The sequence below is a fragment of the Calonectris borealis genome, chromosome 2 (assembly GCF_964195595.1).
Source record: "Calonectris borealis chromosome 2, bCalBor7.hap1.2, whole genome shotgun sequence".
Taxonomy (NCBI): domain Eukaryota; kingdom Metazoa; phylum Chordata; class Aves; order Procellariiformes; family Procellariidae; genus Calonectris; species Calonectris borealis.
The window spans coordinates 152,281,352-152,295,275 of NC_134313.1; the positions used below are offsets into that span (position 1 = coordinate 152,281,352).

The 13,924-nt window shown below is 44.5% G+C and overlaps 1 protein-coding gene across 1 annotated transcript in view; it reads left to right on the top strand.

Annotated features, from left to right (window-relative positions):
• The first annotated feature begins 433 nt into the window (after positions 1 to 433).
• Positions 434 to 13,924, top strand: part of GPR158 (G protein-coupled receptor 158) — a 204,313-nt gene continuing 190,822 nt past the window's right edge. The window contains exon 1 of the mRNA XM_075140803.1: positions 434 to 1,305. Coding sequence (XP_074996904.1) covers positions 434 to 1,305 — 872 coding nt within the window. The remainder of the gene's footprint in view (positions 1,306 to 13,924) is intronic.

Sequence of the window (13,924 nt, forward strand, 5' to 3'; positions counted from 1 at the left end):
CCGCGGGCCCCCCCTCTCCGGCAGCGGCGCCCGAAGGATGCGGAGCGGCGGAGCGCGGGCGGCGGCGGGGCGCCGCGGGGGGACCCGCAGCTGCGCCGGGCGCGGGCGCCGCCGCCCCTGCGCGCTGCGCTGGGCAGCAGCTCAGTGAGCGCGGTGGCCGCGGCGGGAGGAGGCGCAGGCGGGCTCGCTGCAGCCGCTGCCGTCGCCGGAGGGGCTGCGAGCCGCTCCGCGCCGGCGGTGGGGCTGCGCGGCGCCCCGCGCTGGGGAGGGCGCGGGCGGCGCCGCCACAGGTGACTCGCGGGCCGGGGGCCGTTTTCCGTCCCGCTGCCGCTCGGCCGCCCCTGCGCGTTCGTGCCCCTGCGCCGCGGCCGCCTGCGCGAAGCCCATCTTCAGCCACTTCGCCGTGTCTGCGCGACCGGGAGCGCCGGGGGACATGGCTTTGCTCCGGCTCCTTCTCCTCTTGCTCCTCGCCCAGCGGGGGCTCGGGGCTGCCGCCGGCCAAGGGCAGGCGGTGCGCGGCCGGGAGCGGGCGCTCAGAGGGAGGCACCCTATTTACAACCACATCAAGAGCCGGGAGCCTCCGCCGGCCCCGCGGAGCCGCTCTACGGAGAGCACCATCTTGGCGCAGCGGCTCGCCGAGGAGGTGCCCCAGGACGTGGCCTCGTTCCTCTACACGGGCGACTCCCGGGAGCTGCGGCGCGCCAACTGCTCCGGGCGGTACGAGCTGGCCAGCCTCGCCGGCAAGTCGCGCTTCACCTCGCACCCCTCCCTGCACGGGGCCCTGGACACCCTCACCCACGCCACCAACTTCCTCAACATGATCCTCCAGAGCAATAAGTCGCGGGAGCAGAACTTGCAGGAGGACCTGGAGTGGTACCGCGCCTTGATCCGGAGCCTCCTGGAGGGGGACCCTAACATCTCCAGGGCAGCTATCACTTTCAGCACAGAGCCTTTCTCCTCTACTCCCCAGGTTTTCCTCCAGGCCAGCAGGCACGAGAGCCAGGTCCTCCTGCAGGACTTGTCCTCCTCGGCTCACCGCCTGGCCAACGCCTCTGTGGAAACAGAGTGGTTCCACAGCTTGAAGCGCAAGTGGAGGCCACATCTGCACAGGAAGGTCTTAAACACGGGCCCCAGAACTTTGGAGAACAGCTGGAAGAGGCGGGAAAGCTTCACCGCTGATAAGAACCACATTAGGTGGTCCTCGCCTTACCTGGAGTGTGAGAATGGGAATTACAAACCCGGCTGGCTAGTGACTCTGTCAGCGGCTTTCTATGGGCTACGGCCAAACCTCCTCCCTGAGTTCAGGTAGGAGAAGTGTTCTCTGCTTGCTTTCTGTAGGGCGTAGGATAGGGTTTTGGTTCAGCCCCCCTTCTAGGGAAGGGCATGCTGTGTCTCTGGAGTGACCTGATCAACCCTTGCCAGACGGGCTGCTCAGTCACACCGCAGAGCAACCTCAGGCCTTCCTGTTGAGCTCTACCTTCGTGTGCCTTAGGGAGCTGTTGCTCGGTAAAAGAATCGCTTTCATCTCTGTAAGGCAGCGTTTGCTTTACCTGCTCCCATTGAAACAGGTGTGCATGGGGTTCCTGGCATCCTTTGGGGGGGGGGAGAGCTGCAGTTGCCAGTTGTATTTCTGACTGCAAGAGGAAGATGTTTACTGAGGTGTTATTTCTTACTACACTGCATAATTGAAACTAGCTTGACCCCAGCTATGATTTTAATCAGCTGGAAAACAATGTTGTTATGCTGATAAACTGCTATTTCTGGTCTCCAGAGCACATCCACTGTGGGGTGCTCGAGCCTGGTCAGTGGTCAGTACATTTGTAGCTAAATAAGTGTTTGTGACTGCAGTTCTGTCATAGTGCATGTGGCTACCACCTAAGCTGACAGTAGGAAAGCTTTTCTTAGGACACCTCCCTGTTATACAGCTGTGTAGTTGATACCTGGCATACATAAAGAATTGCTTATTTTTTTTTATTGCTGTTACCCCCAGGACTTTGCAACTGGGCTGTGATTAGCAGAGAGGGGAGTACAAAAAGGCCCATTCTTGTGTCTTTGTATTTTGACAGCAGAGGGATGTGTCCAAGGAATGAGAGCAACCTGTGGGGCACGGGATGTCAGACTTTTCCCAGAGGCACTTCTGTGGTGGGGCTCACAGGTCACTGTCCCTCAGGGAATGCTCACTGCCCAGAAGCAGCTGGCATTTGTCAGGAGGTGAGAGAGGAGCACAGAATTTGCTTTCTGCTGCAATTCAGTAGTAGGTAAAGATAAACAAGAACACAGCAGACATAGAAGAGGTTTTGCCACACTTAGGTGGCCAGGCAATTGTGTATGTGAAAGCTGGTTTCCTTGGCTTAGTCTGAAATCCTGTGGGATCAAACAGGTATGAATGCAGTTGTGTATCCTTGGGGAAAAAAAAAAAATCTGCTGAATAGAGAGTGGCTGATTATTTCTCTATGGAATTACCTTTTGCCCTGAAATCTTCACACTTATGAGGCTAGTAGTGTTAAGGTAAACTGAGCTCACCTGCAGGCTGTTTGTTTCTGAATTCTTCTCAAGACCAAAACCCAAGAATAGCTCTACTGCAGAGCTCTTCTGGACCCTAGCAAGGAGGGTCCAGAAAAGTTCAGGGAACTTCTCATATTTCATTGAAATGCGGTGTTTCACACTTGATGAACTTCAGGATGCAGATGAAAGCTAGTGTGGGCTGATAATCTCTTGTTGGGGGATAGAGGTTCCTATAACCTAAAGAACCGCCAGGCTCGGCGTGGGGTGGCAGCCACTAACCAGCTATCTGAGAACTTAGTTCTTGATATCAAGTTTAACTCAAAGAAGCTCTGATCTTGATTTCAGTTAAGAGAAAAACAGATTCTTAAACAACAGTCTAAAGCTTCAACCTCAATTCTGTGCCAAGATCCTGTCATGCCAGGAAGCATCTCAGCGGTGTAGGTTTCTGCTGTGGTAGCTCTGGTGTGCAGTACACACCAGGTCCATTTTGGAGTAACCCTGACCAACTAAGGCAACCAGTAGAGGTCCTCCTGGGTGCAGTACAAAGCACTGCCTTTGCTTCCTCATCTTCCCAGCCTCTGTTTACCAGGTGGGAGTCACTTCAGTTGAAGAAATAGAATAACCTGTTGTAACTCTGATACTTCAGAGGGCATCCATTAAGCACATCTAAGCTTGGAGAACCTCTTCTTATTTAGAAGATCTTGCAATGGGGTATGCTGTGCAAGTTCGAAGTGTTGTATTGCTGTTGTACTGAACAGTTAGGACAAAACTAACAAAGTTTTGTTGTATCAAAACCAGAGATGAGTGGGTAAGCATTTCTAAGAAAATGGGTCAGTATGTTTTTGGTAACTATATAAGGAAGCAGGTGGAAGAAGCAGATATACATATATATACACATGCACATACTCTGGCAAGGCTAAATCATAGTTCCTGTGTTCCTAGTTTGAGGTATGTTACATGAAAGATGGGCTTCTAATAAAAGCTTATTATTTGGCATATTGAAGAAGTAACTCTGCAGCTACATAGGAAATACTGTAAACAAAATACCCTTCTCCCAAAATTTGTGGGATGTCTTAATATTTGCACAATATTTCTATACTTGATAGGCACATAGCCTCAGTGTGAGTTCGCAAGAGAAGAAATGGTTTAAAGTATAAGTATGTCATATAAAAATGTAAAATCTAACGTAGTTATTAGAACATTAGTATTAATTACTATAAGGTGCCTCTTGAAATAAGCTTTATTTCCCTTCACTATCTGTCTTTGAGTGACACAATAGTTTAACTTTAAACTCCCGTTTAAGGCCTATATGGTAAAAAGCAGTATGTATTAACCTCCATCTTTTGAGAAAGCTACATTGGTTCTCCCGACGAAGTACCTCTGAACCATCTGTTAGGAACACGTTAATGGATCAGTTTACATGCTCCTTCCGTTTAATAGTCTGGCATGAAGTCATTGATGGTGTCGTGGTTTAACCCCAGTGGGCAACTAAGCACCACACAGCCATTCGCTCACTCCGCCGCAGTGGGATGGGGGAAAGAGAATCAGAAGGGTAAAAATGGGAAAACTTGTGGGTTGAGAAAAAGACACCTTAATAGGTAAAGCAAAGCACGTAAGCAAAGCAAAACAAGGAATTCATTCACTGCTTCCCACCGGCAGGCAGGTGCTCAGCCATCTCCAGGAAAGCAGGGCTCCATCACGTGTAACGGTGACTTGGTAAGACAAACACCATCCCTCCCGAACATCCACCCCTTCCTTCTTCTTCCCCCAGCTCTGTCTGCTGAGCATGACATCATATGGTATGGGATATCCTTTTGGCCAGTTGGGGTCAGCTGTCCCGGCTGTGTCCCCTCCCAACTTCTTGTGCACCCCCAGCCTACTCGCTGGTGGGGTGGGGTGAGGAGCAGAGAAGGCCTTGACTCTGTGTAAGCCCTGCTCAGCAGTAACTAAAACATCCCTGTGTCATCAACACTGTTTTCAGCACAAATCCAAAACACAGCCTCATACTTAGCTACCATGAAGAAAATTAACTGTATCCCAGCCAAAACCAGCACAATGGTAATTTCGTGCATGCCCCTTTAATATTCATCTGACAGTTTATGTACTACTTTGCTGACATTAGGTTTATGGCATGGTACGTCAGGGTAAGAGACATTCAGGAACATATTATCTCCATGGAAGAGAGTTCTTTCAGAGTTAAAAAGTTCTTTCAGATTACAGAAGGAAAATCCATTGCCCTTGCTTCTTGGTGTATCTTCTGTTGCAGTAACAGATGGGTATGTCATGTGGTGTAGCAATGGAAAGAGTTTAACGAAGGCAATACTAATAATTACTACTGGTGATGTTCAATACATGCTACTACTGCAGTGCTGTTGTCAATGGCATTCTGAAAGTGCAGCCAAAAAAGCTTTGTTCTTGTGGTGAAGGGTTATGGTGCCTTCTGCCAGAGGAAGCGTGTTACAGGCAGGGGGCTTTTGCAAACATCTTGCTATCTGTCTTTAATTTCATCTTGTACGGTCTCCCCTCCCCCCAAGAGATGACAGCCAAACTGTCCAAAGCGAAGACCAAGGAAGGTGAGAGGATATGGTCATTCAAGTTGTCTTGCCAAGGCTAGCACTGTAGGCCAATACTGAGATGAAGTGGAGAAACCAAAGACAACTTGGTTGTGCTGATAAATTTACCAGAAGCTGTCCAAGCCTGGTGGGACCATGTTAGCTCCACGCAATGCTAAGCTAGGAACACTGACTGTCCACAGCTTCTTAGCAGTGCTTGCTGGTGGTAGTGTCTGCATTCACCAGCCTTTGGTCTGCCCAAGCGCAGGGAGCAAATGTTCCTATCTGCTTACAAAATACAGCGTAGGCTCTCATTCAGAAATGAGGATCCACAGAGACTAGAACTAATCTCCTGGTGATACTAACCATTCCCTTCTCCTTTCCTAAAACGTCAGAGCTGATTTAGTTTGCAGGTGGAATTCCCCATCTCATGTGTCTAATCACTGTTCAGCTAGTGCTGCAGAGGGTGGCGCGTGACAGCCCTTGTCAGCAATCTTCAGTGACCCTCTCTGCTACTTCCTATTACACGAGTACATGGAACCATATTCCATGGCACATGGTGGTTCAGGTGGTCTCTTTGCAGCCCTGCTGTGGAAGTGCAACAGTGTGAGAAGCTGCATCTTGTGAGTACATTTCCTTCTCTAAAAGTACTTGCTCAGCCCCTGGAGAGGAAGCAGGAGGTTTTCATTGCTTTAGCAGTCTAATAGGCTGGTGGGGAGGATTACTCCTTAATCTGAAAGAAAGGTGTGCAAGTAGTCAGCTACTAGGAGCATATGAGTTAAAAAAAAAAAAAAAAAAAAGCGCCCTCCTGGGTCATTGGGTCCAATCTCCTGCTGTCACAGGCCCACTTAATGTCACCAGCTGACCAAACTCCATCTTAAAGTAGGTAGGTTTCCCTCTTGACTCTCCAGTCCACTGGCATGTCAGGCCTAATGGTTGGATAGCTGCTTCTGATTTCTGATCTAAATTTATTCACAGTTAGTTCTCATCCATTTATTCCTGTTCCAGAACTGCCTTCTATCTGAAATAGCTCTCTTCGCTGATGTTTACTGCCCTGACCTATTTCTAGGCAGCAGTCCCTTCTCCACCTTTGTTTACTAGACTACACAAACCAGCTTTCTTTAGTCTCCTGTTATAAGCTCTCTGTTGCCATGGTCCCTCTTCTCAAGCCTTGTTCCAGTATTTCTTGAACGTGGTTAGTCAGATTCATGTGCAATGTTTCAGCCTTTTGCAATGACATCAATTATCTCCAAACTGGTGAATGAATTGCTGCTTTTGCAGTTCAAAATGTTCTCCCGCATGCTGTTCTCATTTTCTTTAATGTTGTGTTGTAATATGTCAACATTTTGGGAGTTGGTCATCGCTCTCACACTATTTTTCATCTAGGAGGTCAGGCTATTTTTAGGATACAGGGACTTTTTTTTTCCCTCTTACCATGTTCCAGCAAGGCCAGGTAGTTTTTTCACCAAATCCAGGGCGGTATTTGCAATCTTTTTTAAGGACTATTGGGAGAATGAAATGGAATAATGGTGTTTTGGCAGAAGGGTATACAATTAGCAAGCTGAGTAAGTTTGGTTTTTTGATTTTGAACGATGATGTGTTCTGGAGCATTTGCAGATAACTTCATTCTGAAGTTTGGCTGAACCAGGTGTTACCTCTGAATATTTTTTGTCTTCCTGACATTTGCTACTTCTCTTTTAATTATTAGAAAGGTATTCCTTGGTGCAAAGATTAATCTTTATTGCACAGTTAAATTTAGCTGTTTCTTCCCTAAAGGCAGTGTAATGTAGTGATTTCCACCGTATTATTAATAATGACTTGGACCACTCCAGTGTTAGGCCATAATAGGGTGCTTGTTGAGGAAGCATTATTGAAGGCAAATTAAACCATGGAGGTAGAAGTATATATGACAAATAAGTAATTTCTTAGGGAATATATGTGATTTCCTCTTCTGCTAAGTATTCCACAGGTATTAAATTGTTTGGTAAAATAACCATAAATGTAGACATAAAAAAAAGAGAGATTGTAAAAAATAGTAACTTTTTTCTTTTAAATATAGTTTAATTTCTTCCTTTAGCCCCCTTTTTTAGTCCCCCCCCCCAATCTCTCTTTAGTCTCAGTACTGAGCTAAGAAAGAAAATTCATTTTAACTGTTTAAGGAGGCTTTCTAATTTTTTGTGACATGATACAGTAGTTGTATAATCCTGAAAATATTTTAAAATGGTGAGGCTGACATTTTTTCTATGACACGCCCTGGCCCATATAATATGATTGAAGGTGTGGGTGGATTTAGAACAGGTTTTAAAAATGAAAAGGAACAATTTATTTCCTAGAACTTCTGAAAGTTTTGGATTTATATCCCTGAAAAGAGGTGAGAACAAAGAAATGTCTTCCTATGATGTACTGTCTGCTTATAGAAATCCCCAGTATGTTTTAAGTATTCTCTGGACGATCAATTATGTCTCTGCTTTTTTTCTATGAGATCATGGATAAGGGTAGAAAACTGGATGTTGATGAAACAAAAGGAACAATAAATAGGGATTTCTTTTTTAGAAACACGATTCGTCTTTCTTCACTATCGGAGAAACAGAAGTGGGTCTTTGACGAAAGAAGTTTAAATATGGCCAGGAGAGCATTGAAACACATACTGCATTTATGTCCACAATTTATGTAGCACATGATAAGTTGCTATAAAAGGAACTAGCTTTTTGGGTCAAACTGCTGTTTGTACTCCTCTGTTCTCTATCCCCCTTGGGCAAGGCTTCCAGCACAGAGGTTATCAAAGCTCTTTTGAAGGGAGTGGACATGTGACAGTCCTTACTATCTAAGATGCAGCTCCGGGACTGTCACCTCCTATTCTGTCTATTCATGAACTTGAGCTGAGATAGAGAAGTGTTCCTAAAGGTAAGAATAAAAGTATTGCTGTGTTAGGTCGGATGAGAGGCTCACCTAGCCCTCTCTCCAAAAGCAGCTTCTGGCAGGTACTTAGGAAAAAATGTAAGAGCAGTGGAAGTGCTGAGTTCTCCTATCTTGGTTATATCGCATTTACAAATAATAAGCAATAAAAAAAAATGTTTTTCAGACTCTATCTGAATGAGTGTTGATAGTAAGTATGGATTAAACTGACCTCCATGACTCTAATTCACTTTTTAACCCATTTTTGTCTTCTGCAATGTACTTTAGCATTGGGTTCCATAATATAATTATGAACTGTTTGGAGAAAAAAAAAAATCTTTTCTGTTTTTAAATTTGCTCCATGAATTTAAATTCATTGGGATATCCCAGATTCTTGTGTTACAAAAACACTTTGGAAAGTGTTCATTCATCTTCTCTGTGTCAGTCAGATTCAGTTGTGGGTTATATTAAGTGTTTTTATCACCTGCAAACTTTGTCACTGGTCACCCATTTGTGGTCATCTGTGTGTGTATTGAACAAAGCAGGGATCGTTGTGATGCCCAGCTTGTTAACATCCCTGCATGTGAAGGCTGACTTTTGTCATACTCTCAAGAGTGCCTCAGAGGTTGGAGCCTTCCCGGCTCTAAAATGTGCAGTGATGAAAACAATTCGTTTTCTGCAAAGGCTGTCTCTACTCTGAGCAATTTTTATGTCTTTGTTGTCTGTTGGCCTTACAGATTCTATTTCAGGCTTCCTTTTTCTGAGGTATTTGAAAAGTTTTTAGTTAGTAGAGCCTATGCTTTTAACATGCTGCTTCTAAAAATGTCTTTTGGTTTTGTCTTACATTCTTGTAGTTTTATATGTTCCTTGCCCAGGTTTATGCCTCTCCATTTTCCTTTTTTTTTAATGTTGGCTTCCACTTACTTTTCAGTTTTAAAATTCCCTTATTACCTTTAAAGAAATCATCAGTGTCAGAAGGTTGGATATAGTTAGGCTGAGGCCATCTCTCCTGTGTAGCATCCTTCTAATTTAAAAGCTTTTCTTGTTCCTAACCTCTTTTTTCTTAGATCACTTTCTATACTGTTCCTTGACAGCCCTTTCTTTCCACCTGTCTCTTTGACCCCCTGGATAGTAATGGGGGCATTAAAAAAATGCTGATTTCCTACTAAATAGTTTGAATTTGGCTCCAAGGCCTTTTTTCTTAGGGAGAATCTAATGTAAGTGGTACCCCACCATCATTGACACGTCAGCATTCCTATACAAGGTGGCACTTTCTGACAGATTTAAGATGCTAGCAGCAACTTGAACATCCTCAAGCAAAAAAAAAAAATCACCGGCCCTCAAAGTATCTAGGAAACTTTCTGACTAAACTGCAGGGAAATCCCCAGAGAGGCAGCACTGTATGCCATAAATCTGAAGGCAGATTTAAATCTGAAATAATTCTTCAGACGACAGAGGATTCAGCTTTAAGTATTCCACCCTTGTAGTACTGTTCCAAATGGCCCAGAGGGATTTTCTTTAGAGGTGAATCCTAATTCATATGCCCACACTGCTATACCTTACTCGTCAGTTAAGTTTATTTTTAGTGAAAGCTGGTTCTCCTGTGAAAATGTGTGCTGAAAAGCAACAGTCAAGCTATGGCTGGGGAATTAGGTAAATCTGTCACTGTCCTATTAGTAAGAAATTAGTGGCAACTGCATGACCAGATCAAAATCATGTTGTATGTAATGTCCCAGTAGCCTTTTGTGAATCTGGCTGTATATGCGAAGGTAATAGTTTTAAAAACATCAAATCCTAAATCTTAACTTCCAAAAGCAACTTGAACCTGCAGAAGCTGCTGATTACCAGTAAGACTTATGGCTGAAAGTCACTTGTGAATTTGACACCAGGATTATTTTTGGATGCCCAGTTGGTGCATTGAAGGAGCCTCAGGTGTCAGGTAGTATGCACTGTTTGAAAATTCCTGTTCTTGGAAGTCTCAGCCTCCAAAATGAGAATGGTCAGAGAAGGTATCTGCCCTGAAAACACTGGCTATACTAATTACAGCGTATGTTTATCTAGGGGTGTGGGCATTTGCAGATTTGGGACAGCTGTAGAGAATTTGTTTTTCTTATCTCCTTGCTTTGTGGTAAGGAGAACTTATGAAGGACAGCATGTAGGGGTGAATGAATACGGCAGCAAGAATCTAGGTAGGCATTTAGATTTGGGGGAATGATGTCTGCTTCAGTATGCGATAACCATGCCTTATACCTTAATTATGGCTGCTTGCAATGATTGCAGGTACAAAAATAAGTGTACAAACTTAGAAGACAAACTTTGAATGCCTGTTTAGCTGAGCTGTGATGACTCTGTGCCAAAAAGCTTCTGAAGATCTAGACGACGAAGGTATTGTTTGTCACCATTGAAATGTTGGCAGGCTATTATTCTGTGCAGCTCTGGCTTAAGCTGGCTGGGAGAAAGAGAACATGCTCCTCCTGCTTTTTTATGATGTAACAGTACAGGCAAAAAAATTCTTCTGTAGATACAGGTTTTACAACATGTTGTTACAATGAAATATTATAACTACTGAAACTATCAAGATAGCTAGTAGGTTGGGAAAATAAGCTTAAATCAATTTCTGGCACAGATTTCAAGGCAAACAGCATGCCAACAAACAGTGGTACTGGAAATTAAGACAGACATGAAAGCCTCTTAAATCAAACCTCTGACCCGACAGAAAATCCTTGATGACATCATTCTTCAATGATTATCTATTATGTACAATGAAACTAATACTTTCTTAACTACATGTTAAACATGAACATGTAATCCTTAAGTATCTTTTTTGTGTAAGGATTGTAAAATTGTGGCAGAAAACAAATATTTATTGTTATAAGGAGATTAACAAAATATACTTACTTGCCAGATGGTCCACAATTACCAGTAATATTGTTACTAACTTATCACTGTGGCTTGGTTTCAGCCAGATAGCATTGTCAGTGTGGATGAATGTGTTATGCTGACAGGCTGAGTCTACTCTTACACCATTGGTATTTGTCTTGATCGCTTCTATCAAGATAGCAGAGCTGCAATTATTCCCAGTTAGTTCAATAAATATAAAACTTACAGGTAGTTGGTCCGTATACATTCTAGGAGGATGTGTTCTTCCATATGTTCCATTTTCCGAATGCTGAATTAAAAATAACTGAAAATGTGGGTGGCTAAACAGGCTGTGCCAGCTACTGTATTAATCACAGATGAATTTCAGAAATAATATCATCATGTACATATTGGTGTACTCTATGTGTAATAACGGTGGGGTACAAGTCTGAGATGGTGTTTTAAAATGGCAAAGCATCCCAAATGAATGCAGTAAAAGTCTTGTACCATCATGATGCTTTTGTAAATGCCACATGTATGCTTAAAGAAACTTTTCTTTTGAAAGCATTATATCCTCAAGTAGTTGCAGACCCTTTTACTGCCTCAGCAGAACTGTGGTGTTACCATGAAGCATGAACATTTATTGCAAGGTCTAGTGAAAAAAGAGTCATATGCACCATGGGGAAAAAAATGGAAAGCCTATAGTAGATTGGAATTGTCACGAGAGATTGTTTTCACATGCCTTGCTTCTGGACTGCACTGTTTTTCTTCCTGTAGATTTTCACCCCAGAAATTCGTAAAGCTCTGAGAAAAGGAAAAAGCAGAACAACTTAATCATATCAGAAGTTCAGGTTGTGCTACAGAAGAGCTGCAGACAGGAGAAGAGTGTAGGTAGAAATGTTTATATTGAGTTCATGAAGACTGGGTTTTGTGAAAGGCAAACATTCTTGTAAGAAAAGTTTTAACACAAGAGAAGCAAAGGGAAAACACATTCAGTTTGAAATGGAAGAATTTTGTAGTGTTTCTGGAAGAAGTATTGTGAAAATATTTTGAAATTAGATAATTTTCAGGCCTGCATGGCTTAACAGGGAGCTCCTGACAAAACTCAAGCATAAAATGAAAGTGCACAAGAGGTGGAAGTAGGATCAGGTAACCTGGGAGGAATGTGGAGACACGGTCTGAGCATGACTGTGACCGTAAACATGAGCATCTTGTATCAGAAACAGTGTGGCCAGCAGGAGCAGGGAGGTGATCGTGCCCCTGTACTTGGCACTGGTGAGACCGCACCTCGAATCCTGTGTTCAGTTTTGGGCCCCTCACTACAAGAAGGACATTGAGGTGCTGGAGCGTGTCCAGAGGAGGGCAACGAAGCTGGTGAAGGGCCTGGAGCACAAGTCTTATGAGGAGCAGCTGAGGGAACTGAGGTGGTTTAGTCTGGAGAAGAGGCTGAGGGAAGACCTCATCGCGCTCTACAACTACCTGAAAGGAGGTTGTGGTGAGGTGGGTGTTGGTCTCTTCTCCAAGTGACAAGCTATAGGATGAGAGGAAATGGCCTCAAGTTGCACCAGGGGAGGTTTAGATTGGATATTAGGAAAAATTTCTTCACAGAAAGAGTGGTCAGGCCTTGGAACAGGCTGCCCAGGGAATTGGTTGTGTGACCATCCCTGGAGGTATTTAAAAGACGTGTAGATGTGATGCTTAGGGACATGGTTTAGCGGTGGACTTGGCAGTGTTAGGTCTATGGTTGGACTTGATGATCTTAATGGTCTTTTTCAACCTAAATGATTCTATGATTCTATGCATGGGTGGGGTTAGGAAAACCAAAGCCCATATGGGGCTGAATCTGGTGAGGGACTTGAAGGGCAATGAGAAGTAAGTACACTGTCAGCAGAACTGGGACTAGGGAGAATGTGGGCCTGCTGCTGAATGGGGCAGTGGACTTTGTGACAGAGGATATGGAAAAGGCAAGGTACCAGGTGTCTTCCAAGAACTACAGGCTGGTCAGCCTCACCTCAATCCCTGGTAAGGCAATGGAGCAAATCTTCCTGAAAACCACTTCTGAAACACATGAAGGAGAAGAATGTGATTGGGAGTAGTCAGCATGAAGGTTTTATGAAGGGGAAATAGTGTTTAACAAAGCCAATACCCTTCTGCGTATAGATGACTTGAGGCCAGTCACTATTGATATAACCCAGGGGTTGATACTGGAGCCAATTCTGTTTAAGATTTTCATTTGGTGGGCTGGACAATAGAGTAGGGTGTGCTCTTAGGAAGTTTGCAGATGATAAAAACTGGGAGGAGTGGCTGAGAGACCAGATGGTTGTGTTGCCATTCAGGGGGACTAAAACAGGCTGGAGAAATGAGCAGACAACCACCTTGTGAAGTTCAGCACAGGGAAATGCCAAGTGCTGCACCTGTGGAGGAATAACCCCATGCACCAGTACAGGCTTAATGACTGGAAAGCAGCTTTGCAGAAAAGGCCTGTGGGGGTCCTGGTGGACGCCAGTTTAACATGAACCACCAATGTGTGCTTGTGGCAAAAAAGACTGACAGCTTCCTGGGCTGTGAGAGGAAGAGCATTGCCAACGAGTTGAGGGAAGTGATCCTTCCTCTTTACCCACCCTGGTGGGGCCCCATCAGGAGTGCTGTGTCCGCTTCTGGGCTCCCCAGTACAAGAGACATGGAGGTACTGGAGTGAGCCTAGTGAAGGGCCACAAAGTTGATTAAAGATTGGAGCACCTGAGAGACAAGAAAGGCTGAGCAATCTGGGACTGTTCAGCCTGGAGAAGAAAAGGCTCCAGGGGAATCTTACACATGCGTGAAAATACCTGATGGAAAAATATAAAGGAGACAGAGCCAAACTCTTCTCAGGGGTAGTCAGTGAAAGGACAGAAAGTACAAGAGGCACAAATTGAAATATAAGAAATTCCATTTAAACATCAGAAAACTTTTTTTGACACTGTGAGGGTGTCCCAGAGGTTTCCCAGAGACGGTGAAGTCTCCGTTATTGGAGGTATTAAAAAACCCAACTGAACTGAGCCTGCTTTGAGCAGGTGTTGGACTGGATGATCACAAAAGGTTTCTTCCAATGACAGCTGCTATATGAATCTATG